The sequence below is a fragment of the Scyliorhinus canicula genome, chromosome 6 (genome assembly GCF_902713615.1).
Source record: "Scyliorhinus canicula chromosome 6, sScyCan1.1, whole genome shotgun sequence".
NCBI lineage: Eukaryota > Metazoa > Chordata > Chondrichthyes > Carcharhiniformes > Scyliorhinidae > Scyliorhinus > Scyliorhinus canicula.
The window spans coordinates 105,319,139-105,346,285 of NC_052151.1; the positions used below are offsets into that span (position 1 = coordinate 105,319,139).

Here is a 27,147-nt window from a genome sequence, read left to right on the forward strand (position 1 = left end):
GCACCCTCCCTAGGCCCACTCCCATGTAAATCCATAAACCCATCTAACCTTTGAGCACCAAGGGACAATTTACCATGGCCTATCCACCTAACCTGCACATCTTTCTTGGACTGTGGGAGGAAACCTGAGCACCCGGGGGAAACCCACGCAGACACGAGAGAAAGTGCAAACTCCACATAGACAGTCACTCAACGCCGAAATTGAACCCGGATCCCTGGTGCTGTGAGACAGCAGTGCTAACCACTGTGCCACTATGCTGTCAATGTAAAAATAAATAAAAAATTATAACTAAACTTCTGATTGAACATTTATCATTTTAACATTTATCATTTTAACAGAACATATACTGACTTTTATTGTTTGCGCTTCATTCACTACTTACATATATTATTTCAAAGGGCTGATTTTGATGTTTTCGTTGCTCGGGTTTAGGAAGATCTGGGGAGTTGTCTGATAGACTAGCAGTAAATAATAGCTAAAGAGGCATGGACAGGCATGGCCCCCTTCAAGCATACTCCACATGCCCAGTGTCTCCAGTGGGAAGAAACCAAGGCAAATCCTTTTGGATATGGCATCATTTTATGTCACATTTTTTAAAGTCACATTTAAAATGGAAAGTTGCATGCCAGCATGCCGTACATTGTAGTTGTAGACTTGGGCCCATTGATAGAGCTGCTGCAATCTCCTTGGCTGCTCTTAAACCAAGTGTCATCCACTGGATGCAAATTTTGGGACAGGAAATCATTTTAAGAAAAGGACAAGGAAAAAATTTAAATTTTAAAATTGAAATTTTAAATTTAAGGAGTCCCTGCCCCATCCCTACTTTTTCTGATTCAACTCCTGGGTTGTCTTTTCTAACTTATAGGGCGGGATTTACCGGCTGTTGACGCCAGCGGGAAATTCTGGTCCCATGCCGGCTCACAGGTTTCCAGGTGATGAGGGGTGAAGTCAACAGGAAATCCCATTGACAACGGCGGGACCATTCAGATCCGCTAGCCGGCTGCCTCCGCCACCGGCAAACATGTGGGAGGTTGGTCTGTAAATCCCACCACTATGTGAGGCTTTGTGGTGTCTGTACAAGAACACTAAAACCCTTGTATGTACCACGTACACTTTGTGCCTTACTTGCTTCTTGAGCACTCTCCCAATCACACTCTCCCTGTCACGCTCTTCTAACTGATTTTGATGTTGCAAGGGATCTTTAGTAATAATTATTGCTTTTTCTATCCAGTTATCAAATCATAGACTTCACCAAATTTACCAATCTTTTTTAATATCAGCTGCACAAGTGAAGGCTCCTTTCTGATCCCACTCTCCCCACCCCCAACACACCACAAAAGAATTATCAACATTACCCAAGCAATAGCAGGTAGAGTCCAATAGTTCATGTTTGATGTGTACGCCTGTACGTATGTTTGACTGGTTTTGCTGCAAAGCTATTTTCTTCATTTCTTGTAAGCTGCATTTTACCATCTTTATTGCTTCAGTTTGACAGTTCAATGCTTTAGTTTTTTTTCTTAAATCTCCTTTCGTACCACACTTTATCTTGTATGTTTGTAAATTATTATATTTTGTTTAAATGATCATCGGAGGTGCTCAGTGGAGTCTTCATTATTTTGTTCCTTTTTAAATATAGGCCAACTTTATATATTTAGAAAGTTTCAATTGTTAGCTCCATGTTGTGGCATTTCCAAAATAAGTGCTTTCGCCATTGTACTAAAATTAACTATCTGACTTTTAATTTTTGTGAATCAATAACTGCAGAATATATGGGAATAAGGCAGGAAAGTGGAATTGAGGATTATCTGATTATATCATAATTTCATTGAATGACAGAGCAGATTCAATGGGCTGAATGACCTGCTTCTGCTCCTGTGTCTTATGGTCTTCTCTGTTCAATCAGATTACCAAATGAGTTGTTTAACTCTACAGGATTTTTTCCCCCTATTTTCCAAGTTTTGTTGTGATTTTTATTTTTCAGTTTCGAATTTTGTTACTGCAAGAAAATCAACATCAATGTAAGATGCTATCCTTGCTTCCCCCGTCTGATCCAACAGGAGAGACTTTCTGATCAATACGCTGTCCGTGGGTGCATTGATCAGCAGGAACATGGCTTGCATCTCCTTTTGCATTTACGATGAATCACAGCATGACATGGCTGCCCAACTTCAACATAATTGTTTCATTTCTAAAGTAGAGTGGTCATTGACAGCAGGCACAAGGGGCACGATTCTCCGCACCCGCGGAAAATCGCGAAGTTGGCCGTGAAAACGGCTGAGTTTTGCGACGGCCCGACACGGCCCATTTCCCGAGGTATTCACGTCCGGTAAATGGGCTAGGAACGGGGCCACGTCAATCATGTGCGCGATGACGCCGGAACGTGGTGACGCTATGAGCACGCCCACGTGACGCCGCTCGATGCCGTATAAAGGCGTGGGCGAGCACAGAAACTGTAGGCCAAGATGTCGGAGCTGAGGAGAGCAGCCCCGCGATTTGTGGAGGCTGACGTGGAGACGCTGCTCGATTCCATCGAGCAGAGGAGGGGCATCATCTGCCCGCGTAGAGGGCATCGCCACCCTGCCAGCGTGGTGCGCCAGGCCTGGCGTGAGGTTGCTGCTGCCGTCAGTGCTGTGGGGCAGACCCCTCGTTCAGCTGACCAGTGTCGGAAGAAGATGCACGACCTCACCAGGGCTGCCAGGGTAAGTGCCAAGAGGGTGCCCCCGGGTCACAACCATCCCTCCCCCCCCTTTACTTAATCACCCACCTCCCCCCCTGGCACGGGGGGTGGAGGGGGATTGTGGCACAGTGAGTTGAGGGTGGTTCACAAAGCTGTCACAGACCCAGCGCTCTGGCCCCCGTGGAGAGATGCAATCGTCTTTTGACAACTTGACCCCCAAACTGTACCAGTATCTGAACGGACTGCTGATACCTGCCGTATTGTAATGATCTACCTATGTACCCTCCCCCAACAGGACAAGACTGCTCACAACACCTGTGAGCGGAACAAGACGGGAGGGGGTTCGCCCATCCTGCGGCCCCTAACCACTTTTGAGCAGAGGGCCCTGGACCTTGTTGGGGGATCTGCTACTCGGGAGATCGCGCAATGCGAGGTTGGCGGAGCTGCAACAAGTGAGACAACCCTGCATGACAAACACCCCCCTCCCCCATCCTCTGTCCCTTCACACACCCTGCCCACTGGGATACCTCCCCCATCCTCTGTCCCTTCACACACCCTGCCCACTGGGATACCTCCCCCATCCTCTGTCCCTTCACACACCCTGCCCACTGGGATACCTCCCCATCCTCTGTCCCTTCACACACCCTGCCCACTGGAACACCTCCCCCATCCTCTGTCCCTTCACACACCCTGCCCACTGGAACACCTCCCCCATCCTCTGTCCCTTCACATTCTGCCCACTGGGACCGTCCAGCGCCCGGCCGAACGTCTCTAAATAACTCGTTTCATTCTCTTCCCTAGGACGTGATGCCGAACGACCAGGGCCGTCTGGCTCCAGATGGACACAGGCATCTGCCGCCACCTCACCCGGGGCCGCACGACAGAGGGTGCCCGATCAGCGGGGAGTCCCATCCTCCCCAACAGCAGGACGCCCAGAGGGCGGCGACACCGCTAGATAAAGAAATGGCCTGCGAACGCCCTGCGGCCTCTCAGCGGGCCGATGACATCGAGGAGGCGTCCACCCAAGACGACCTCGAGATTGCGGCACAGCTTTCTCCCACTCCATCCACCATCCCAGAGACACTCACCTATTAGTGGTGAGGCTCCTGGGTCACAGTCTGGGTCGCACATCACAGCTGAGCAGGTACAGCAGGTGGAGGTCGGAGCAGCCGAGGGCGCGGACTGGCGGAGGCCAGGCCAGGCCCAGCATCCAGCTGGCTCCCAGACGTTTTCAGAGTTCCTGGACTTTCTCAACCCACCCGCACAGCCGATGCATCAAGAAACCCAGGGACACAATGATGGGATGAGGGCTGTCTTCCAGACTCTGCAGACACTGTTAGAGGAGTCGAACCGCGTCCACGAGCAGGGAGTGGTGCCGCTCATGGCAGCAACCCAGGCCGACACCGCACGGGTGGCATCCGCGGTGGAGGCAATGGGTGAAACGGTTTCGGCCATGGGTCAGGTTATGCAAGACGTTGGGCTTCACGTGCAGGCGTCATCCTCGGCCCTGGACAGGGTTGCCCTCTCACAGGTAGCAATGTGCCAGAGCCAAAACGACATTGCCGGCGCGCTGTGGGCCTTGGCCGAGTCTCAGCAGGTCGTGGCCCAATCGCAGCAGTCAGTCGCGGAGAGCATCAACCGCCTGACACACGTGCTGGATGGCGTCGTGCACTCACATGTTGAGGTCGCACAGTCCCTGGCGGGAATGTCTAACTCCCTGGACTCCGTCTCTGCAAACCTTTGGATCCTGGTGGATACCGTTGCAGGCCTCCAGGACTGGCAGCGCCAGGTGTCGGTGGCGCGACGGGGCACCTCCCCGCTCGCACCTCTGTCCCAATGTGAGGCCCGGGGGCCACCGGGCTCCCCGAGGGAGGAGGAGGTTTCGGGGCCCGTCCCATTAACTCCATCACGGGACGTCCCGGAATTCTCGGCCTCCCCCCGTCCCATCCCTGGTGCATCGGGTGGGCAGCAGGCAGAGCAGGGTGGCACAACATCACCCGAGACGCCCGCAGAGCAGCCTGGCCCATCAAGGATGGGTCGCCGCAGGAAATGCTTGCCGAAGGAGAAACTAGTCGAAGGGGGCGATTCGCAGCAGTCCTCCTCCACTCCTGCTGTATCATCTGGGGAATCACTTAGACGTAGTGGTAGGGCCTGTAAGGCAACAAAGATAGACACTGAGTAAGTTGGCACGGGTGAAGGGCACAGTTTAGTTGTAGGGGCTAGGGCACCTGTAAATGTTTGTTCACATTAAACGCACTGTTCCACCTTACTTGGAATACCGTGTGATTGTTCCACAGCCACAGGATTCGTGATGGTGACCGAGTGTCGCTGGGGTTGACGAGCGGTGAAACTTCGGTGCCGGTTGTGCAGTCCCTTCCCCCCCACCCCCTCCCACAGCTAGCCCACGCGGGCACGTGATAGAGTGTCCGTGACGATCTCAGCGGTCACCAAGGTGGATGGTTCAGCTATTGCCATGGGTCAGACTCTCTCTAACGATTCTGAGCTCACAGCTCTTCGCAGAGCGGGCTGTCATCATTCCACATGGCACTGATCACACCCGCTGACACAGCCATCGACGTTGTACCATAACGTCTGGACCCAGTGGTAAGGGTGATGTCTAAGTGGAGCAGTGTACACTGAGAGGGGGTGGGGGGGCTGTGGTGGTGGCAGTTGTGTGTTGACCCTCTGCACGACTAGCGATGCAGGTGGTGGTTTGGTGTTCAGCGGGGACGTCACATGCGACGCGTGAACCGTGCTGCCACCAAGGCGTCGCGTGCCCGCCGTCCTCGCCGGGTCCGTCGTGCCGCCTCCTGGACATCACCAGCACCTGGGTCGTGTCTGCGTGCTGCGCCCGCCACTCCGCCAGCCTCCTCCTCCTCCTCCTCCCTCTCCACCTCCTCCTCCTCCTCCTCCTCCTCCTCTGTGCTGGCACCACTGCCACTGGCTTCTCCCCCCGCCTCCTGCAGCAGGTCATCTCCCCTCTGCATCGCGATGTTGTGCAACGCACAGCAGACCACAACAATGCGAGCGACCCTGTCGGGATGGTACTGCAGGGCCCCTCCGGAGCGGTCCAGGCACCTGAATCTCATCTTCAGGAGGCCAAGGCAGCGCTCCACCACACCCCTGGTTGCTGCATGGGCCTCGTTGTATCGTGTTTCCGCATTGGTCTGAGGCCTCTGTATAGGCGTCATCAGCCAAGACCTCAACGGATAACCCCTGTCGCCTAGCAACCAGCCCCTCAGCCGGGAGGGACGCCCCTCAAACATCGCAGGGATGTACGACTGCGCCAGTATGTAGGAGTCATGCACACTCCCTGGGAACCTTGCGCAGACGTTCATGAACGTCATGTGGGGGTCGCATACCACCTGGATATTCATGGAGTATGTCCCCCTTCTGTTTGTGAACACCTCCCTGTCCCCTGCAGGCGGGCGCATGGGGACGTGAACACAATCGATTGCCCCCTGCACCATCGGTATCCCGGCCACACTGGCAAATCCACAAGCTCGTGAGTCTTGACTTGCTCGGTCCTCGGGAAAGGTGATGTAGCGGTCCGCGATGGCATAGAGGCCGTCGGTCATATCCCAGATACACCTGTGGACCGATGACTGGGAGATTCCGGAGAGGTCCCCGCTCGGAGACTGGAAGGAGCCGGTCGCATAGAAGTTAAGAGCGACCGTCACCTTGATGGCAACCGGGATCGCGTGTCCTCCCCCCGCTCCACGTGGGGCGAGGTGCGCCACGAGGTGACAGATATGTATCACTGTCTGCCTACGCAGCCGGAGTCTCCTCCTGCAGGTGATGTCCGTCATTGTTAGGAAAGAGATCCGGGCACGGTACACCCTCGGCCTTGGTCGTCGCCTCTGGCGCCGTGGCTGCACCCTCACTGTCTCCTCTTCCTCCTCCTCCTCCTCCCCCCCCCATGCTGCTCGACGACTGGCAACTCCTCGGCCCTTCCCTCTGCTGCTGCAGCTGGCCCTGCATCCACTGCGGGTTGTGGCTGTGGATGCTGCTGCATCTCCAAATGCAGTGCAGCGGCCCCAACCACTGCGCAGAACATCGCCGTTCTGTTCACAGACATTGTGCTAACCTACAGAAGGGTGGTGGGGGGCAGAGAAACGGGACATGTTAGACGGAGGTTAGTCGACACCTCGGCAGCCGCCTGCCACGGGATACCTGTGTGTCCCGGTGGCCTGGTCGCGCTGCTGACACGCGGGCAGCCTAACCCCTGGTCACTTTCTGCATCCAACGGGCAGTTAACTACGTCCTCTTCACCGGTGCGTCAGTGGCCTGTGGCCGTAAGCCACAGGGCAAACAGCGGCCTTGTCCTTGTGACCGGCACGCCATGGCATGCTGGCAGACATTTTGTAACCGGGGTTGGACGGCTCACTCACTCACTCTCTACCTAACCCCCCCCCCCACTCCCACTCCCACTCCCCCCCATCTCCCCCACTCCCCACCCCGTCTCCCCCAGTCCCCCTCCGTCTCCCCCACTCCCCCCTCCGTCTCCCCCACTCCACCCTCCGTCTCCCCCACTCCCCCCTCCGTCTCCCCCACTCCCCCCCGCTCTGGACCCCCTTCCCGTTCTCGGGGATGCCTTCCCCGTTGTGGCCAGACTCCAGCGGTGCGCTGAGCGGTGCACTGAGCGGTGCGCTCACCTCCTCGAAGCTCTCGTCAGCCAGCACGACTAGTTGACGAACTTGAAAAGCAGGTGTGTTGGCCGGCGTGAAAACATTGCGTGATGACGTCGGGACTTCGGCCCGTCCGGGCCGGAGAATAGCCGGGGGCCAATAAGTAGCGATTCTGGTCGTGTCGGGGGCGTGTTCGAGGCCTTTGCCGGGAATCCCGACGTGTAGTTTGTGCGGGGTTCGGAGAATAGCGGGAGGGCGTCGGACCAGCGTCGCCGTAAAAATTTGCGCGGCCCGCTATTCTCCGAACCGGCGTGAGTGCGGAGAATCGCGCCCAAGGCCTCTTGCAACCCAAAATGTGTTACCATCATTTTGTTAGCTTCTATTGGAACAGTTAATTTGAAGATGTGACTGTTTCAAGCATTTCAGTGGTAAGATGTGGCTTCATGTGTGCACTGCTGGAGTATGAGTGTGCCAGATAAGTAATGACAGAGCTGTAAAGTTCTTTGCAGGCTTGGCATTCACATTTACTAATGTGAAACAGATTAACTGGCAACACTGTGGTATCTATCTGGTATTCATATCTTGGCAGCTTCCTGAAGAAGTGTTACCTTCTGCATTTGTTCTCCGGTTTTGGAGGAAGTGTCTGCAGTATTGGAACTCGCTGTCACATGCTGTCAGGCATGTTGATACCTGAGAAGGAACGCCAGGATTTTCAAATGGAGCAACTTTCTTCACATCCAACAGATGCAGCCGAACCTGCCTTTGTAATCCAGGGTAAGGGCTTCTCCGTTACTAGGATCCATTTTTTTATTTGTCTCTTGGAAAAATTAAAATATACTTTTGAAATATTGGCAGCCTTTATAAAAGCTTTCCCCTCTGTATTAGTCTACAGGTGGTTATGTCATTTTAGATTTTAGTGGTTAATATTCCCTTTTGTGAGGTTCCAACACCTGGTTGAATATATGATGTGGAGATGCCGGCGTTGGACTGGGGTGAGCACAGTAAGAAGTCTTACAACACCAGGTTAAAGTCCAACAGGTTTGTTTCAAACACGAGCTTTCGGAGCACGGCTCCTTCTTCAGGTGAATCACCTGAAGAAGGAGCCGTGCTCCGAAAGCTCGTGTTTGAAACAAACCTGTTGGACTTTAACCTGGTGTTGTAAGACTTCTTACTGGTTGAATATAGGCTGAGGAACTACAGGGTAACAAGATATTTATTTATTTCTCTATTGTCAACCCAAAAAGTCCCAGGAGTTCAGTCCAATGAGAAATCACCACTTTCGTGATGGGGTTGTGTTATGTATCAGATTAACGCCATTGGTTGATGTAATGTCACGTGTTACGCAATGTCATCATCGGAGTCTTTCGAGGGTTTTTTGTGGAGTTCACCATTTAACCTGTTTGAGCAGCATCTTGTAAATAAACCCTTTGCACTATGTTATACGACCTTGACATGAGACACCTCTGATGCTTTCTCTTTACGGTTACAACAAAGAACATAACAAAAGAGAAACTAGCGACGAGACCTGGGCATGAAACAAAAATGGGAGAAAACAACTTTTGACGATTATTTTGTGAGCCAGAAGGAATCATCGACGGAGATCCAGGATCATACACCACCTGGAGTGAGGTCAGGAGAAATATCATCGAATTCCAAGGCAAAATCATCATTGTAGCAATTCTCAACTCTCAAGTAAATGCAGTATCTAGCGGGTCATTGGCGAATCATATGATCGATTGCAACAGCCGCCAGTGCAAGTAAAAGGATTTGCAAAGAAAAGAAAGCTATTGGACAGCTGCATTATTGAGTTTCTGGGGGTTCACTTCAAACAGGGGATTGAAGTTTTCAGTACATTTACCAGTGTAGAGGGTAGAACTGCGGACACTGTACATGAGGCACTGAAACGGGCCATGGGAACGTTAATCGATGGGGCTGTAATACTGCAACCTATTGCCCAGGAATCGATAGCGGGGCAGGGAGAGACAGCTAGTCTACCGCGAGTTTGTTTGTTTTAAACAGAGGGAAAGAAAACCCCGGCAGGGACAACGGGCTGAAGGCTGAGTAGCATGCATCAGGGAGCTGTAATCCAAAAGTGGCGGCAAGTATAGGAGCCATGGGCGCATTTGATGAGGTGGAGGAGACATGGAAATCTTGGGCGCGATCTAACGGAAAGGTTTGTAAGTGTCATTTCAGGTGGTTTTGGCTGGGAGTTTCTCCTCGGTTCTGTCAGCGAGTTCCCGACCGCTATCTATCCGCACGTAGTCACATTTCTCAGGAGTTACTCACCGGGCTAGCCCACACTTAGGGTGCAATCTAACCAAATTTGTTTTAAGGATGGTGGCAAGTAGGAATCACCAGAAGTTTCCCAACAACCGACCCGGCGAAACCATCACTGGTATCTAATGTTAATTGCTCCACTTAATGAGGCCCCAAGGGCTTCACACCACAATGACTGGCACACCTGCTGATTCTCCGGGACTGCCCTCACCAACGCCCCGCTAATGAGGATGGGCAGCACTTAAACCGAACTGTCAGAGCTGACTGAAGGTGCATTAACTCTAAAATCTGCTGTAGAAATTGCAATGTCTATGAAACCTGCTGCTTATAGTCTGGACTGCCACTGAACAGCCCACAGAAAGGCTTGATGAGGTATTTGCATGATTCTGGCAACCTGAACAAGGTGTGTGTGATAACAGTACACAGATCATCTGTTGAAGTCGAAGACTACCTGAAGGGTTGTGGCAACTGCTGTTACAAATCTGTTCCCTACCATCCAGCTACCAACGGCTTAGCTGAACATTTCGTATAATTGATCTTGCATGCAGTGAAGGTTTTGAGGGATAAATTCTCTCTACCTAAACATGTCAATAGCTTTCTTATGGCATACAGAAAAACTGCACATTCCACAACACAAAGATACTGATGTTCAAAAGGAAACCACGCACACAGTTTGACCTTTCGACTCCTCCTTCAACGTCAGAAATAGTCAGGCAACAACCATCAGACACAAGTGGCTAGAAAGGTTTCAACATTCCAAAAGCAGAGTCTTTGATCGTGGGGAATGTGTCCTTTGAAAAAAAAATTACATCTCGGGCAGAAAATGGTCCCCAGAAATTGTATTAGTCAAAAGGGGTCCGATTTCATACACTGTGCAATCTGACGATGAACAAATTTGGCGTTGGCACGCTGACCAATTATTGTCTGCATGTAGTGAGAGTACAGAATCTGTACCAAATGTTTTCACCACTGACAGAATAGACAATGACATGCCTGACTTGAGGACTATAACTGCCGAAATTACGGAATCTCTTACAACAGCATCATCCACACAACAAGAGGCAGTTCCTGAGTTGGTTTTGCCAGGTGTAACACAGAGTGTACAGGAAAGCACTCCAAGTACACATAAGAAGAAAGTTCCTGAGCAACGTCTTCTGACAAAACAAGATAGATGTCTACCCAAGAGATCTTCTTACTCATGTACATATGTAACTGTAATATAACAATGTTAGTTATGGCACAATATGTTGGATCTGTATTAAAGTGTTTGGTTAAGTAAAAGTGCTGGGGACACAAAAATAGGAAAGAGGGAGACGTGTTATGTACCAGAGTAACACCATTGGCTGGTGTAATGCCACATGTTTCACAAAGGCATAAACGAAAGCATTTCGTGGACTTTTGTGGCATTCACCATGGTACCCTGTTTGAGCAGCATCTTGTGAATAAACCCCTTGCACTATGTTATACAAACTTGACGTGTGCTACCTCTGATCCTTGCTCCTTACGGCTACAACAAAGAACATAACAGATTGGAAAATATCTTAATGTGTGTGAGTGTATGTGTGCAAATATGTACTTTTGAATTAAATAGACAAAGACAGTCCCAAGTGCAGCCCCCAATTCATGCAGAATTATCAGTTTCAGATAGGGTTGACAAAGCAAATTGAAACATTTACTAATTTCATATAATAATTGGAACAATATTTGTACATAAAATTGAAAATCTTACCTAGAGCCAACCACCAATGCCATACAAGTGGAAACTCAGCCATAACTGAAAAAAATAATTGACATATATCAATTTGTAAAGTCTTTACATAAGGTTTTTATGAACTGCCCACATGCAAAAAGGCTCATCAATATTAACTCTAAATAAATTTAAATAAAACCTTAATATATTTGCACCATTACTTTGAACATCCATTTTTAATTGGTTACTTTAATAAAAGGGCCAGGATCAGATACTCTGGGAGGGATCTCTGGCCTCGTTTGTCTGGAGACCGGAGAATCCCGCCTGAGGTCAATGGATTTTTCCATTGTCGCTGTCTCGCTTGTACCATTCTTGCGGCTGGCGGGGCGGAAGAATCCAGCCCTCGGGCATCAATTTTCAGGATGGTAGAGGCTCTGAAACGTCAGTAAGGGGCACATTCCCACCGACTCCAGCAGCCCCAATGCCATTTCACATTCTAACAAGTAAGGCAGGACTTTCACCCTCACTCAGGAGGAAGTCCCAGTCAGATTGGCTGACGGCTCTCCATTCCCTCCAGGCACAACGGTGCAGTGACAGGAAGAGGCACTGCAGGAAGATGCCTGGAAATAAGTGCCAGTACAAGTCAGTGATAGGTGCCCTAGGGTGGGAAGGGTAGGGAAGGATTGGGTGTCTCAGAGGATAGGCTGGGAAAATGGGAGGAAGGTCCAGTGGTCACTGGGCCTTAAGGGGAGAGCACCCCAGTTGGAAGGGGGAATAGGATGGAGGCTTCTCCTTCCCTTCCTGCCGAAATCCCTCTTGCCCATCGGCCTAAAAATTAAACCTTGGTGCTTTAGGGCCTTAATTGGGGCAAGATGAGTTCCCCCAGATGCCTTGCCCAACCCACTATAACATGGCTACCAGGTGGGCAGGATTCCAGAGGGACTCCCTCCATGCGATTGCACATCATCACCCCTCCAACCAGTAGCCCCCCCCCCAACCCCACTCTCCACCCCACCCATCTTAGATCTTTCACATGCAACTCAGCGCAGGAAAGCTCACAGGGAGCAGTGCAGAGAATCCGTGCAGAAACTACATCCCGTTGTTGCAGCACTAGCTGAAGTATTCTGCAAAGTAAAGAGTTTAAAAGTCCAAAAATCTGCTTTAAAAGCAAAGGAAAGAAGGTGAGTGTGTAAGGGGGTTAATGGGAAGTTCAGCTGGCAGAGGAGGGAAGCCCAGGAAAACCTAGCCAAGGTAGTGGGACCATTAAAAGCGGGAATTGATCCTGTGGAACAGAGACAGGAGTCCCAGGGCCAGGCCATTCGGAAGGAATAGGAGACCATGGGGAGCACAAGGAGCAGCTTGCCTTGTTGGTGGCTGAACTCGGAATGATGCGGGAGACCCTGAAGCGGTTGGGTAGCATGATAGCATAGTGGTTAACACAGTTACATCACAACACCAGGACCCAAGTTCGATTCCCGGCTTGGATAACTGTCTGTTTGGAGTCTGCATGTTCTCCCTGTGTCTGCGTGGGTTTCCTCTGGGTGCTCTGTTTCCTCCCACAAGTCCCGAATGACGTGCTTGTAAGGTGAATTGGACATTCGGAATTCTCCCTCAGTGTACCCGAACAGGCGCAGCAGTGTAGCGACTATGGGTATTTTGACAGTAACTTCATTGCAGTGTTAATAAAAGCCTACTTGTGACTTGAATAAAGATTATTATTATTAAAGGAGAAGTTGGAGGACCTGGAGAAACGCTCCTGGAGACAAAATCTAAGAATCGTGGAGATGCCTAAAGGCATTGAGGGAGCGGACACTGGCTCATATGCAGCCAAGATGCTGGAGAAGCTGATAGGGGAGGGGGCCTTTGACCAGCCTCTGGAGGTCGACCGGGCACACAGGGTGCTGTTGAGGAAGCCGCAGGTGCACAAGCCGGCGAAGGTGATGGTGGTGCATCTCCACCGATTCCTGAATAAGGAGAAGATGCTGAGATGGCGAGGCAGGCGAGGAGGTGCACTTGGGAAGGGAACGAAATTCAGGTGCACCAGGACCTGGGCGCGACCTGATGAAGAGGAGAGCCGGTTCATTTGGGTGAAGGCTGTCCTCTTCGAAAAGCGGGTGAAGTTCCGGAAGCTGTACCCGGCCTGTCTCTGGATGACTTTCAACAGCCGAGAATGTTATTTCGGGACACCAGAGAAGTCGATGGAGTTTTTAAGAGACAATGGACTGGCCGAGAATGAGGACTTGGAAGTGTGGAGGAGGTGTGAGGAGATGGGTGCTTTTTCTGTCTTTTTGGCGTTTGCTGGTTGTTGGAGAATTTGTCTCCTTGGAGAGATTTTGTTGCGTTTGGTGGCAGATGCTTGGGAGCATCAAGGGTGAGTGCACCTTTTTTCTTGTTCCATTGTTGCTTGTGTTATGGAGGTATGCGAGAGGGCGGAAGGCAATCAGTGGGGGTGGGTAGGAGGCTCAGGCGCCTTGAGCAGGGGCTGCCCGGCTAGCTGGGCAGGCTAGTTAATGGCAGTGCAGTGGGGGGTGGCCAGGTGGTTAGTGTAATGGGGGGGATGGGATTGTTGTTTTGTTCAGGAGAGAGGGGGTAGGGGAGAAACGGGGAGAGTGGGTTTGCTGGTAAAGGTGTGGTTGCTGTGATGCAGCAAGAAAAGGATTGGACACCGTCACGGTGGGCATCTGAGGATGGGCCTGGAAAGTCATGTGACATGGGCTCAGGTTGGTCACATGGAATGTGAGAGGGCTGAATGGGCCAGTCAATTGATCATGTGTGTTCACGTACTTGAAGAGCTTGAATGCGGACGTGGCCTTTTTGCAAGAAACACACTTGAAGATCAGGGACCAGACAAGGCCAAGGAAAAGGTGGGTAGGGCAAACCTTTCATTCGGGGTTAGACATGAAGACGCGGGGGGTGGCGGTGTTGATAAAGAAACGGGTGGCATTGGAGGTGGGTAACGTTGTGGCAGATTCGGGAGGTAAGTTTGTGACGGTGAGTGGGGAGCTAGAGGGGATGCTAGTGGTCTTCGTTAATGTTTATGCCCTAAACTGAGATGCTGTGGAGTTCATGAGGCGGGTGCTGGGGAAGATCCCGCACCTGGACTCGCACCAATCAATTATGGGGGGGGCTTTACCACGGTCATTGAACCAAGTTTGGACTGATCAAACCCGAGGTCGGGGAGGGTGTCGGCGGTGGAGGGAGATGAAGGGTTCATGATGCGCATGGGGGGTTGGGCCCCTGGAGGTTTGGGAGGCAGAGGGCGAAGGAGTTCTTGTACTTCTCCCACATGCACAGTGTGTACTTGCAGATTGATTTTCTTGTGGTGGGCAAGATACTGCTAGCAGGGGTTGTCGACTAGAGCTGGACCATGCGCCGCACTAGATGGACTTGTAAGTGGACCTGGGGCAGGGGCCCAGTGCCCGGAGTGGATGCTGGACACAGGGTTGTTAGCAGATGAGGAGGTGTGTGAGCGTGTGAGATCTCGGCTGCCATGCTCGGCTGCAATGCTCAAGGCAGTAGTTCGGAGGAGTTCATATTGATCCAGGCGCACAGGGAGAAGGAGGAATGAGTGGAGATGGCAAGGCTGGTGGACAGGAGGTATTCGGTGGCCCTGGATGAGGGATTGTTGAAGGATAGGCAGAGGCTCCAAATGCAGTTCAGGCTGGCGATTAAAGGGAAGTTGCGGAGGGCCAGAGGGGCAGTGTATGAGTACGGGAAGAAGGTTAGTGGGATGCTGACCCACCAGCTCGGGAAGCAGGAAGCGGCGAAGGAGATTGGAAGGGTGAAGGGTGGGGAAAGTGGTGCTGGACCTGGTGGGGTGAATGGGGCATTCGAGGAGTTTTACAGGAGGTTTTACAGCCCGGGCTGTAGGGGAGGGAATGCAGCGGTTCCTGGATGGGTTGGAGTTCCCCAAGGTGGAGGACGACCTGGTGGAGGGGTTGAGGGCCCCCATTGAACTGGTAGAGGTGATGGAGGGCATGGGTAGGATGCAGGCAAGGAAGGTCCCAGGCCCATATGGGTCCCCTGTGGAATTTATTAAGAAGTTTGGGGGGCACCTGGGGCCCTTACTGGTGAGGGCATATAAGTGAGGGCATATAATGAGGCGAAGGATAAGGAGGAGCTCCCCCCCATATTATCGCAGGCATCTATATCCCTAAAACTGAAAAAGGATAAAGATCCAGAGCAGTGTGGGGCCCATCGGCCGATATCGCTATTAAATGTGAATGCTAAGTTGCTGCCAAAGATCCTTGCCTCGCGAATTGAGGACTGTGTGCCGGGGGGTGATAGGGGAAGATTAGACGGGGTTTGTAAAGGGGAGGCAATTGCCGGCGAATGTTAGGAGATTATTAAATGTGATAACGATGCCTCCGGAGGATCAAGGTGTCGATGTTGGACGCAGAGAAGGCTTTTGTTCGGGTGGAGTAGGAGTATCTGTGGGAAGTATTAGGACGATTTGGGTTTGCGCAGGGGTTTGTGGACTGGGTCCGATTGTTGTATAGGGCGCCTGTAGCGAGCGTGCAGACAAATCGGGGTGAGCTCGGGGTACTTCAGGCTACACCATAGGACAAGGCAGGTGTGCCCGTTCTCCCCATTGCATTTTATCTTGGCAATAGAGCCACTGGCAATGGTGCTTAGAGCATCGAGGAGCTGGAGAGGGATTGTGCGGGGGTGGGATTGAGCACAGGGATTCGTTGTATGTGGATGACCTGCTGGTTTACATTTCAGACCGACTCGGAGGTATTGGGAGAATTATGAGTATCCTAGAAGAGTTTGGCCAGTTTTCCGGATATAAGCAAAACAGGTGTTCCCGATCGAGGCCAGGGGGCAGCAGAGGAGATTGGGAGAGCTGTTGTTCAAGGTGGTGGGGGCGAGCTTCAGATATTTGGGTATCCAGGTGGCCCAGGGATGGGAGCAGCTGCTAAGTTGAATTTGGTGTGGTCAGTTGAACAGATGAGGGGTGATTTTAAGAGGTGGGATGTGCTGCAACTGTCACTGGTGGGGCGGATGCAGACAGTGAAAATGACAGTGTTGCCGTGGCTCTTATTTGTCTTTCAGAAGCTCCTAATCGTCAACCCAAAACTTTGATATCGGGGTTTTTTTGGTGGGGGTGGGGGGGGGGGGGGGGGTGGGGGGGTGGGGTTAGGGGGGGGACACACCGGTTAAGAAGGAGCTGTTGGAACAGGGGTGAAGGGGCTGAGATTGGCCTTGCGAAACATAATGAATTACTATTGGTAGCAAACATTGCTACGGTAAGGAGGTGGGTAGTGGGGAAGGGGTCAGCGTGTGGCGGATGGAGGCTGCCTCTTGTAGGGATGTGAGTTTGGGGCATTGCTGATGGCGCCTCTGCCGTTCTCACCAGTCAAGTTCGCCACGAGCTCAGTGGTGGTGGAGGCTCTGGGGTGTGGGGACAGTTTCGGAGATCAGAGGTTGGAAGGTGCCTCGGTGTGGGCACCAATTTGTGACAATCACATTCACACCTGGGGGAGTTGGACACGAGATTCTGGACTAGTGGCAGGCAGGGATCGAGCGATTTGGGGACCTGTTTGTGGGAGGCAGCTTTGCGAGTTTAGAGGACTTGGAGGAGGTATATGAGCTGCCCAGCGGGAACGGGTTTAGATCCTTACAGGTTCGAGACTTTGTGAGGAAGCTGGTGCCTTCCCTTCCCACTTTTCCCACCTTGGGATTACAGGAAAGAGTGCTATCGAGGGAAAGAGTGAGTGAGGGTAAGGTGTCCTAGATTGGACTGGGAGGGAGCCCGGATAGGGGAATTCAAATGGAACTGGGAGGAGGAACTGGGGGGGGGGGGGGGGGGGGGGATGGAGGCCAGGTCGTGCGAGGATTCTCTGAGGAGAGTGAATGCATCCTTATCGCGTTCGAGGCTCGGCCTTATCCACTCACCTGATGAAGGAGCTGTGATTCGAAAGCTAGTGAATTGAAAGAAACCTGTTGGACTTTAACCTGGTGTTGTAAGACTTCTTACTGTGCTCACCCCAGTCCAACGCCAGCATCCCCACATCACAGCCTCATCCAGTTTAAGGTAGTTCATGGAGCATACATGACGGCAACGAGGATGAGCAGGTTCTTTGAGGGGGTGGAGGACGGGCCTGGGAGCTGCACAGAGAGGCTCCTGAGCCATGTTCACATGTTCTGGGCATGTCCAAAACTGAAGGAGTTCTGGCAGGGGCTGAGGGTGAAGGTGGTCCTGAGTCCAGAAGTGGTGATTTTTGGAGTGTCGGAAGACCCGGGAGTCTGGCGGCGAGAGAGGCCAAAGTTCTGGGTTTTGCCTCCCTGGTAGCCCGGAGATGGATTTTGCTGGAGTGGAGGGGCTCAGAGCCACCGAAACCAGGGGTGTGGGTGAGTGACCTGGTGGAGTTCCTAAGGTTGGAGAAAATCAAGTTTGTCTTGAGAGAGTCAGTGGATGGGTTTGCTAAACTTCTTCAAGGAGAATTGAGGTGTCTGCAGGAGGCAGGGGTTGGGGGAGGGGATAAAGGGGTTAAAATGGGGAAGGCAGAACAGGACGAAGGGAATGAGGGGGTTTGGGGTGTTGGTTAGTTATTTATTATGATCCTCCTTTTTGTTCTTGCTCTTGTGTTTGTTTGTATTTAGTGTTTTCCCAAATGCCTTAATAAAAATATTTCTGGAAAAAAAAGAAAATGCTGGAAAAACTCAGCAGGTTTAGCAGCAAAGAACAGGCTGATTGCTTGATCTAGCAATATGGAGCAGCATTCCAAAGGAGTGCATTTTAGGTTCTGCTTAGAATGTCATATCATGGAATTAATCCTTTGAATTTAATATTAGATATAGCAGATAAAGAAGTCAAGATGCAAGCCCTGAGGTTACAATGCCCCTTTGCAGTGGTGGATATGAGGTCATTTTACTGTGGCAGCATTTTGCAATCTGTAATTTCAGGCATGAAATGAGGCTTCATTACAACAAGAGTAAGCTTCATTAGTATTGTTCAATCATTAAAATTAGTTGGCCCACTATCTCTGTGCCAGCTCATTCAAAGAGTTATCAAATTAGCCTCACTCCCTGATCTTTCCCCACACCTCTGCAATTTGTCTCCTTTTGAAATTTTTATTTAATTCCATTTGAAATTTACTGTTGAATCTGCTTCCACCAGACTTTCAGACAATGCATTCCAGATTAGAACAATGTGCTGCCTCAAAAAATTCTCATCACTCCTCTAATTCTTTTGCCGATTATCTTCAATCTGCATCCACTGACTCTCCTGCCAGTGGAAACGCTTTTTTATTTATTCCATCAAACCCCTTATAATTAAATCTTCCCTCAATCTTTCCACTTCAAGCAGAACAATTTCAAGTTATCCATTATCTTCCCATATCTTTCCTTGTCTCTGTTGTCTTTCTTCATAACATGTGTTGCCTTGAAATTGATGCAATACTGAGGTCTAACGTGTGTTTTAAAATAATTTGATATGACTACCACGTTTTTGTATTCTATGCCTCTAAATATGAAGTGGAGATGCCAGCGTTTGACTGGGGTGAGCACAGTAAGAAGTCTTACAACACCAGGGTAAATTCCAACATGTTTGTTTCAAACACTAGCTTTCGGAGCACTGGTCCTTCCTCAGGAGGGAGGGGCCGGATGGGTATCCGGTGGAGTTTAACAAAAAGTTTGCCGAGATAGTGGGGCCGGTGCTGGTCAGGGTTTTTAACGAGGCAAGAGACAGAGGGGTCCTACCCCCGACGATGTCGCAGGCCACTATTTTGCTTATTCTGAAACGGGATAAAGACCCTGAGGCCTGTGGGTCTTGTAGGCCGATCTCTTTGATCAACGCAGACGCTAAGTTACTGGCCAAGATCTTGGCGATTAGAATTGAGGACTGTGTACCGGACATAATTGCGGAGGACCAAACTGGGTTCGTAAAGGGTAGGCAACTGGCAGCCAATCTAAGAAGGCTGCTTAATGTGATCATGATGCCCCCAGAGAGCGAGGAGGCAGAGATAGTGATAGCTATGGATGCGGAAAAGGCTTTCGACCGGGTTGAGTGGGACTATCTGTGGGAGGTGCTGGGAAGGTTTGGATTTGAGGGGGGCGTTCATTGACTGGGTTAGGCTGTTATACCAGGTCCCAGAGGCTAGTGTAAGGACGAACAGGACAACATCAGATTACTTCAGACTGCACCGCTGGACAAGATAGGGTCGCCCTCTCTCCCTACTGCTGTTCGCGCTGGCCATAGAGCCGCCGGCAATTGCTCTAGAGCTTCAAAGGACTGGAAACGGCTGGTCCGGGGGAACACAAAGTCTCGTTGTACGCGGATGACCTGTTGTTATACATATCGGACCCAATGGCGGGGATGGACAGCATCATGGAAATCCTGAGGTAATTTGGCCGGTTTTCAGGATATAAATTGAACATGGCTAAGAGCGAGTTGTTCATAATTCAGGCGAGGGGCAGGAGAGTAGGCTGAAGGGGTTGGCGTTCAGGCTGGTAGGAGAAAGCTTTAGATACTTGGGGATCCAGGTAGCACGGGACTGGGGCAAGTTGCATAAGCTCAACCTGTCCCGATTGGTGGAACGAGTGAGGGATGAGGTTCGGAGTTGGGATGCGCTCCCGCTGTCACTAGCGGGGAGGTTGCAGACTGTCAAGATGACAATTCTCCCGAGATTCTTGTTCATATTTCAGTGTCTCCCCATTTTCATCGCGAGATACATCTTTAAGAGGCTGAATAAAATTATCCTGGGATTTGTCTGGGCGGGGAAGTCCCTGTGGGTGAGGAAGGTGATGCTCGAAAGGAGCAGAGGGGAGGGGGGGGGGGGGCTGGCATTGCCAAACTTTAGCAACTACTACTGGGCAGCCAACATAGCGATGATAAGGAAATGGATGGTGAGCACGGGGTCGGTCTGGGAGGGATGGAGGCTGCTTCATGCGGGGGCACCAGTTTGGTGGCCCTGGTTATGGTGCCTCTGCCCCTCCCACCGGCACAGTACTCCACCAGCCCTATAGTGGTGGCGGCTTTGCGGATCTGGGGCCAGTGGAGAAGGTATATAGGGGAAGTGAGAGCATCGGTGCAGACTCCAATCTGTGGCAGTCACCGATTTGCCCCGGGGAACATGGGCGGTGGGTATCGACTGTGGCAGAGGGCGGGGATGGTGAGGGTGGGTGATCTGTTCCTGGAAGGGAGCTTTCTGAGCATGAGGGCGTTGGAGGAGAAGTTCGGGCTGGCGGGAGGGAATGACTTTAGATACTTACAGGTGTGGGATTTTGTGCGCAGACTGGTGGCGTCCTTCCAACGCCTCCCGCCAAAGCGGAGGAAGGACAGGGTAGTTGCTAGGGGAGAGGTAGGTGAGGGTAGAGTCTCAGATATTTACAAAGAACAAATGGGAGCAGAGGATACACAGACTGAGGACCTGAAGCTTAAGTGGGAAGAGGAGCTCGGAGGGGGGGGGGGGGGGGGGGGGGGAGAGGAGGGAGGACGGTATTTGGGCCGAAGCTCTGGGCAGAGTAAATACGACTGCATCATGTGCCAGGCTCAGTCTGATCCAGTTTAAGGTCATGCACCGGGCCCACATGACGATGGCCCGGATGAGTAAATTTTTCGGGCTGGAGGACAAGTGTGCCAGATGTGCTGGTGGCCGGCTAATCACGTGCGCATGTTCTGGTTGTGCCCTAGACTCAGGGGGTACTGGCAGGATTCATGGACATCATGTCCCGGGTTTTGACGAATACTGTTGGCATGGAGGGACTCAAAGCCCCCAAAGACCGAAGCATGGCTATCGGACATGGTGAGCTTTCTCGGTCTAGAAAAGGTTAAGTTTGCCATGAGAGGTTCACTATCGGGGTTCGCCCGGAGGTGGCAGCCATTTACTGACTTCTTCGCGGAGAATTAATCGTCAGCAGGTGGGGGCTAGGGTAGTGTAGAGTAGGGGGTGGTTTAGGCAGGTCCTTGCGCGAACGGAGTCGTGGTTTGCACTATGTGTTATTTGCTTTTCCTTTTGTACGGTACTATACAATGTCTTTGTTTTATATGCCAAAAATACCTCAATAAAATTGTTTATATAAAGAAACCGTAGACCTTTTGGTCAGACAATTTGGCATTGTCAGATCACTTCCTGTGAGATTCTTGGAAAGAAACAATAGGACTCTGAAAAATGCATTTATAATCAGAATTGTACATGCAGTTAAAGCACGGATTATTTTATCTCCTTTTTGAGTCCCTCTGCTGGTACATGTGTATTGCACAGTTCAATTTTCAATACATCACATTTCCCATCTCTAATGTGCATATTCTGCTGAAAATAGATCGTCTTGCACTCTTTAAGTGGTGGTGGTACAATATGTTTTTTCTGTTTAGACCTATGGTGTACGAGCCATGACGTTTTGTTTATATCAATATTAGATATCTTTTCAGAAAGCCTAATTATAATTTGAGCATTTAAATGATACAGAATACCTCTGACTGAGACATATTTGAGTGTAAATTTTACTTACCTGTTGAGGTGACTGCAATGTGAATAAGAGTGACTGTAATGGCATAATCCCATACCCAATCTTTAACCACTCCAGCAAACAGCAATCCACTGACAAAGTAAGTCATCTCCATTGAGACCAGGTTAACTGAAAGACAGGAAAAAATGACGCAATAATTTAAGTACCAATAAAAGCAAACTTAACTACAAGCTTCTAATCAGGCGTGCAGCAGCGAAAATGTATTTTCTTCCCCGAGTGTAATAAAGTAAAACTAAGGAAAGTTTGAAACCCATGTTAATTATATAAATTTAGGTAAATTGTCAACAGGTTGGCTGGCCACTCCTTTGATAATGAATTATGCAAATATAAAGAGACACTTTCCGTCAATATGCAGCAGGGTAGCATGGTGGTTAGCATAAATGCTTCACAGCTCCAGGGTCCCAGGTTCGATTCCCGGCTGGGTCACTGTCTGTGTGGAGTCTGCACGTCCTCCCCCTGTGTGCGTGGGTTTCCTCCGGGTGCTCCGGTTTCCTCCCACAGTCCAAAGATGTGCGGGTTAGGTGGATTGGCCATGCTAAATTGCCCGTAGTGTCCTACAAAAAGTAAGGTTAAGGGGGGGTTGTTGGGTTACGGGTATAGGGTGGATATGTGGGTTTGAGTAGGGTGATCATGGCTCGGCACAACATTGAGGGCCGAAGGGCCTGTTCTGTGCTGTACTGTTCTATGTTCTATGTTTGAGAACTTCTGTGGCTGATGAGTGCTGTTGGGGCTGAAGTGCTGCATCATCAGCCCTGGAAACATTATTTTAATTTATTTAAAGTTTTTTTTAAGTTTAGTTTTTTTTGGTTACAGTGCCCCTTGACAGGGTCTTCTGCTGAACTCTGGATGCTTCCTAAAATTTTATTTTATTTTGATAAGTTTCTTTTCTGTTTTTGTTGCAGTCCCCTACTAAGGGATTGTTCATTAGTTAATTTGGTCATTTGTTTTAGTTTGCTCAAGAGTATAAAGAGACACATATTGGTAGGTTGTAAAATTAAGAGCGAGAAAGGGCTGGATTCTCTGCCGCTGGGAGCAGTGTTCCCAATGTAACAGAGAATAAAATGGATCGACACCCCCGATGCTCCGGTCCCCCGCTGGCATCGGGATCGAGGTCATTAAGACCCATTTGCAGCCTATCACTGGGCCAAACACCATCTTCAGCCCCTCATGTTTCTCCGATCCTCTGGGCCTGGAATCACGTGGACGAGAATTGGTGCAGGTCTTGACAAGCGTGTCTTCACCGACACGGTGAATCTCGCGGTGGGCTAAGGGGGGGTAACCCTTTAAGGGAGTTTCCCCCAAAGTCCATCGGAGGACAACCCACCTCTCCACAATGCGAATCCTGCCCACTTCAGCCCCCCCTCCCTCCACCAGAGATCTCCTAATTAAAGAGGCCTCCCCAGAGACCCCTAATTAAAGAATTCCCCAGGAGAGAGACCCGTGTCTGGAAGCAAGACACCATTATTTAAGAGACCCCTTAATTGAAGAGACCCCCAGAGACCCCATAATTAAAGAGACCCTCCCTGAAGAGAAACCCATGCCTGAAAACCCCCAAGAAGAGAGACGCTTGTCTGGAAGTAGAGGACAGTCTAGACAGCGGCAGTTAAAAAAAACACTGCTTTAAAACTCACCTGTGCAATACTCCTTTCTGTTAGTTTCACAGCTGGGTACTTCCAAGTCACTCAAGGGTGAAGGGAGAAGACACAGAGGGTGGTGAGTGCCTGAATCGCATTGCCAGGGGAGGTTGTGGAAGTTAACGGCGTTCAAAAGGCATCTCGACAAATACATGGATAGGATGGGTATAGAGGAATTCGGCAGTAGGAAGTGCTGAGGGTTTTGGCCAAGGGTGGTATCATTACCGGTACAGGCTTGGAGGGCCGAAGGGCTGTTCCTGTGCTGTATTGTTCTTTGTTCTAAGAGATCAGTCACCGACAGCAAGATTGACTTGTGCCACAGAGGTGAGCATCCACTGCCCCTTAACCCAGTTGATTTGTCTCAAGTGAGTAGTTCATGTCAGACAGAATGATCCTTCCCTCTCACTCACCACATGTCCATTCTCTCGCAGGATTTCCATCTGATGGGGCTGGGCTGTCTGGAATCATCCCCCCTAGTGCCACCAAGAGACCATCTCGGAGGAGAGCTCCGAGGAAAACTCCATCGAGGCGCCACAGCTATACCCACCACATTCTACCAGCACAGAGACACACACCTCAGTGGGTGACATTAGTGGACAGGCTTCTGGGGCACAATCTGAAGAGCACCACACAGTTGCTGATTCATCCAAGTGAGTCAGCAGTCAGATGTCTGCTTATCCCAGGACTCAGATGGGTCCCAGCCAGATGCCGAGACTCTGGACAAGGTTATCCCAGAGCTGATGTAGATGGCAGGACATTGTTGTGAGATCAGGAGAGGTCAGTGACTTTCCAGCAAGTGAATTGCGGATCAGAGGAGTTCCAAATGCTGTGGGCACAGGGGATGATGACGACAATGCGTGGCACGAATGCCAACGCAGTGGAAAGCCTGGCATGCGACGTCAGCATCTTGAGTGGTGTCCAAGGCATGGCTCAGTCTGTGACCGTAGCTGATGGCCCTGAAATCATGTCCCAATCACTGAGCAACATGTCTCATACTCAGTTAGACATTGCTAGGGCACTGCAGAGCGTGACCCAGACACTGAGGACCATCGCTGAGGGCGTTGACACCATATTGCAGACAAAAAGGAGGCATCAGGACTGACAGAGCCTGATGAGGCAGAGGCCTCTGGAGCTCCCCTCCGACCTATGGGAAAAGTCAGGAAGGAGGAAGCACTGGAGGCCAACCCAGGGCTTGCCACAAAGGAGATGATGGCAGTCTCCAGTTCTTCCGAAGCCCCCCCTCCTGAAGCGACAAATCTCATTGGCAGTGGGCAGAATAGGGAGGCATGGTGATGTCAGTGAAATCAGTAAGTTGACCGGGGCACTCTGTCTTCAGGGCCTCTAGAGGACGTCAGCCAAGGGCATCAAAGGCCACAGGGTGTGAAAAGCTGCAGGCTGCGTCCACCTTTGATATACATCCTGGAGACACACCTAGACAAACCAGTAGACAATGTGAGATCAAAAAAATTGAGGATCACTGATTGGGCACGGGGAGGGGTGGGGTGGGGGGGGGGGGGGGGGAGTTGGGTGAGGCATGATCTATAGCTAGGGGGAATTGAAATGTCAAATGTTCCTGATTTTAAAAATGTTACACCTGATACATGTGAAGCCTCTGTCATGTTAATCTTTACAGCGGGCCTGCGGCACCTGCACCCCATGTTGCTCTCCGCTCCCCCCACCATCACCCACTGGACACATCGGCATCTTGAGTGGTGTCCAAGGCATGGCTCAGTCTGTGATGACCATGGCTGATGGCCCCGAAATCATGCCCCAGTCACTGAGCGACTTGTCCCATACACAGGTGGACATTGCCAGGGCACTGCAGAGCGTGGCCCAGACACTGAGGACTATCGCTGAGGGCGTCGACATCATATTGCAGACAATAAAGGAGGCGTCAGAACTGGCGGAGCCAGATCAAACGCCCCCAATGCAGACCCTGTTCAGAGGATGAGTATGAGCACGCTGTCAGCAGAAAGGTAGGAGTCAGACTTGGACATAAACTGAGGCGCACCAGAGCTGAGTGATCCTGCCTTATATAATGATCCGCTGTCAGTGCCGACTCCCTAGGGTCCTGGGAGGGTGGAACAGGTTAGTCGGGATGGAAAGGGGAGGAGAGGGGGTGGTCAGGCAGGGGAATGGGAGGGAAGGAGGGGGATGTGTGGGGGAGGGGAAGGGCCTGAACTGAGGGACAAGGCCCCGTCCTATTAGAGTCTAGTAAGCATGAGGCTGTTCCTGGTCCAATGGGCAAGCCGGGCCCTCGCCGCAGTCTGTCCTCCATCCTCTGGCTCCTCCTGTAGTACCCTCCCCAAGTTCATCCTTCATCTCCTCCTGGTCCGTCTCCTCCTCCTCAGATAAGCCCGCATGTCCCTCCTCCTCCTCATCCTCCAGCATGTTGCTCTGCTGGTGTTCCAGGTTGTGGAGGGCATAGCAGACCATCACAAAGCAGCAAACCCTCTACGGAGTGTACTGCAGTGCACCACCAGACATTGGAATTGCATTTTGAGCAGTCCAAAGCACCGCTCAATGTCAACACGGCTGGTAACATGGGTCTTGTTATATTGGGTCTCCACTTCTGTCCATGGCCTTCGCATTGGTGTCATCAGCCAGGACCTTAGCAGTTATCCCTTATCCCCCAAGAGCCAGCAGTCATCCTGGGTTGCTCCTCGAAGATGCCAGGGATCTCCTATTATCCCAAAATGTAGTCCTCATGCACTCCCCCTCGGAAGCGTACACACATGTGGATGATCCAGAGGCGATGGTCACACACGAGTTGAACATTCAGTAAGTGAAACACCTTCCTGTTAATGAAGGGCACTCCCTGATGCCCGTGCATGCCATCAACTACCTCCAGGACTTGAAGCATCCCGGTGATGACGGAGAATCTTAAAGGGCGGACATCTTGGTGTCCTTGGTCCAGCTCTAATTTGATTCAGTCTGCTGCCTGGGCGTACAGGGCATTGTGACCTCATGGGTGCACTTGTGGACTGCAGCATGTGAAATGCCAACAAGTCCCCGCTTGCGCCCTGGAATGAACCAGTGACCTTCACGGCCAACGGGAGCGGTTGTCCTCCTCCTCCTCCACAGAGTGACAAGTCCCCGAGGACATGGCACAGGTGTTGCATTGTCTCTTTGTTGAGACAGAGTCTCCTGCAGCACATATTGTCTGCCATCTCCTCGAACCCCAACAGTGCCTGTACACCTCGGGCCGTGGCTGGTGTCCCCCTTTGGGTTTCTCAGCCTGATGGCTGGCCTGGTCTTCCCAGCCAGTCTGCTGTCTGGGCATACAGGGCATTGTGAACTCATGGGTGCACTTGTGGGCTGTAGGGAATGAAATGCCACACAAGTCCCCAACTTATCCCAACTGTTGACCCCTAAAGAGTAACAAAAGGAACACTCACATTCACTGCTCCCCCGCAAAGACCTGCCCCAGAAAACCGATCACCAAACACTTTAAAAAGCACACAAAACTCCTCCAAATGTCCTGACATTCTTCCCAGTCCATTGCCCCTCATAAATTCTGTTGCCTTCTCCGGTGTGTCGAAATAAAGCTCTTCTTTCTGGAAAGTCATCCACAGGCGGATCGGGTATGATACCCTAAACTTCACCCCCTTTTCAAAGAGGACGGCCTTAATCCGATGGAACTGGGCCCTCCTCTTCATCAACTCTGCATGCAGGTTCTGGTACACCCGCAGCTCACTCCCATCTCAGGTACACTTCTTGGTCTGCCTCGCCCATTGAAGGATCTTCTCCTTGTCCAGAAAGTGATGC

General features: G+C 51.1%; 1 protein-coding gene across 3 annotated transcripts in view; it reads right to left on the reverse strand.

Moving 5' to 3' along the window:
- tmem244 (transmembrane protein 244) overlaps window positions 1–27,147 on the reverse strand; it is a 155,403-nt gene that overhangs the window by 62,244 nt on the left and 66,012 nt on the right. For all 3 annotated transcript variants that reach the window (XM_038799809.1, XM_038799808.1, XM_038799807.1), the window contains 2 exons: window positions 21,728–21,853; window positions 11,312–11,356 (listed from right to left, as the gene is read on the reverse strand). In XM_038799809.1, coding sequence (XP_038655737.1) covers window positions 11,312–11,356; window positions 21,728–21,853 — 171 coding nt within the window. The remainder of the gene's footprint in view (window positions 1–11,311; window positions 11,357–21,727; window positions 21,854–27,147) is intronic.